The sequence below is a fragment of the Pelophylax lessonae genome (genome assembly GCF_965119305.1).
Source record: "Pelophylax lessonae genome assembly, contig: HAP1_SCAFFOLD_268, whole genome shotgun sequence".
Classification (NCBI taxonomy): domain Eukaryota; kingdom Metazoa; phylum Chordata; class Amphibia; order Anura; family Ranidae; genus Pelophylax; species Pelophylax lessonae.
The window spans coordinates 177383-179492 of record NW_028120072.1 but is presented as its reverse complement, the minus strand read 5'-3'; the positions used below and the strand labels follow the sequence as shown (position 1 = coordinate 179492).

The following is a 2110-nucleotide window of genomic DNA, read 5'->3' as shown; positions in this document are numbered from 1 at the left end:
ATCCACTAGGCCCGGGGCTTCAGTTCAGCAGAGGGGCACGGGTCATGCCACGGCGGGCGCTCCAGTCTCAGGGCATGCTGCCGGAAAGTCATTTGGAGGCGGGACCGGTGTGCAGGGTTCCACGGGACGGCCACACAGTTTGCGGGCATCCGGGGGCAGGACCCCTTTATGGCCCTCCACGGAGGCATCTCCACCTGCGATGGATCGGTCGGAAGGCGAGCTGTCGGGTTCGGATGAGGAGGCGACTTCAAGCGGCCCAGCTGAGAGGGCTTCCGGAGCAGCGGCTGGTGGTACCACCCCTGGGCAACCCGGTGAGTGTGAGACTTCTGTGTCTGTCTGTGATTCTTTACGTGAACTGTTGGGTCTAGGTGGGGGCAGCGCGTCGGGGTCGCGGTTGCCCACTAGGGGGGAGGTGGCATCTGTCCAGTTGGCGGGTGGTAAGCCTGCTGCTGTTGGGTCAGATGGGGCATTAGTTTCCTTGCTGTCTGGGCTGCGGGCAGCTGGTCGGGCGCTTCGACACGCAGGGGGGTGCTAGCCCCTCGCCAGTGGTGGCGTGGGTCCTGCCCGCTTCTGGGGGGGTGACGGCGGGGCTTGTGCCGGCGCCTGGGGCCCACGGGGCGGTTGGCGTACAGGCCGCGGCAGTCGTGCCATCCCCGGAGGCCGCTTCCACAGTGGTGGGGGATGCGGCAGGGGGGTCGGAAAAGGGGGCTGCGGCTGGGGACAGTGCTAAGAAGGGGGACACGGTCCAGTTGGATGACTCGGTGAGGTGCGAAGTCTATGTTTGCTTCGAGGGACCGTTGGGTGCGCATCTGAATGCGGAGGTCAGGGAGAAGATTGTCAAGGGTGAGTACGTGGAAATCTTTACTCTTTTGCCGCTGGAAAAATTTAACTTGGATAGGATCAAGCCGGAGGAGAACAAGAAGGAGAATGAGGAGAAGCGGCGGTATAGGTTAATCCCCCGCACTTTCGCTAACTGGTTGCAGGCGTTCGCGATTCTTGCTAGTGTGATTGGGGAGAAGAACCCCGAACCTTGTTCGGCTCTCTTCTTTTACTTGGATGCTATTGGTGAGGCGTACAGGGTGTATGGGGGTACGGCGTGGCTGCGGTATGATGAGCAGTTCCGTCAACGGAAGGCCATTCGACAGTCGCTGCGCTGGGACCACAAAGACATTAGCCTCTGGATGCGGCTTATGTCGTCGGCGCGGGCTTCCCCGCAGTTTTTTCCAGGGGGGGGTGGCGGTTCTTCTACCCCCGGGCAGTCGGTCAATAAGCGGCGGGGTTGCTGTTGGCAATTCAACGATGGTTCCTGTAAGTTCGGGGGGTCCTGTCGCTACAAGCACGAATGCTCGGGTTGCGGAGGTGCCCATCCGTTGTCCCGCTGTTTCAAGCGGGGTAAGGGACGCTCCGGGGAGCCTGGTCAAAAAAGGGACGACGCCGGTGATCTTGGAAAAGATGCTGCCTTTTCTAAGTAGATACCCATATAGGGCAGCGGCTCAACTCCTAGAGGCCGGGTTTTCAGATGGTTTTCGTATTCCTTGCTCCCCCTCATGCGCGGAATTTGCGGTCCGCACTGCAGCATACTGCGGTGGTGTCCGACAAGCTAGCGAAGGAGGTGGCGTTGGGTCGGATGGGTGGAGCGTTTCCCGCTCCTCCATTGCCTAATTTGGTGGTTTCTCCGCTGGGTGTGGTGCCCAAAAAGGAGGTCAATAAGTTTCGTCTCATTCACCATCTCTCTTTCCCGAAGAGGGGGTCGGTGAATGATGCGATTGATTCGGCAGCCTGCATGGAGGCTTATACGCCTTTCGATGCGGCTGTGTTTTGGGTTCGGCGCTATGGGCGGGGGGCACTCATGGCGAAGGCTGATATTGAAGCCGCCTTTCGGCTGCTTCCGGTTCACCCGGATAGTTTTCACCTGTTGGGTTGCCGGTGGCAGGGGGCTTATTATGTACATCGCTGCCTCCCTATGGGTTGTTCCATTTCTTGCGCATTATTTGAGACGTTCAGCTCTTTTGTGGAGTGGGTGGTGCAGGACGTGTCTGGGACGAATTCCCTCATTCATTATTTGGATGATTTCCTTTGCGTGGGTCCGCCTTCCTCCAACGTGTGTGCC

At 59.4% G+C, this 2110-nt stretch overlaps 1 protein-coding gene across 1 annotated transcript; it reads left to right on the top strand.

Annotated features, from left to right (window-relative positions):
* Positions 1 to 233: 233 nt before the first annotated feature.
* On the top strand, positions 234 to 1472 carry LOC309543609 (uncharacterized protein; the record flags this gene model as incomplete). The annotated part of the gene is made up of 2 exons (XM_082276067.1): positions 234 to 311; positions 501 to 1472. The coding sequence occupies 2 exons, from the start codon at positions 234 to 236 to the stop codon at positions 1470 to 1472; spliced, it is 1050 nt and encodes a 349-aa protein (XP_082132193.1).
* Between the last annotated feature and the right edge of the window lie 638 nt (positions 1473 to 2110).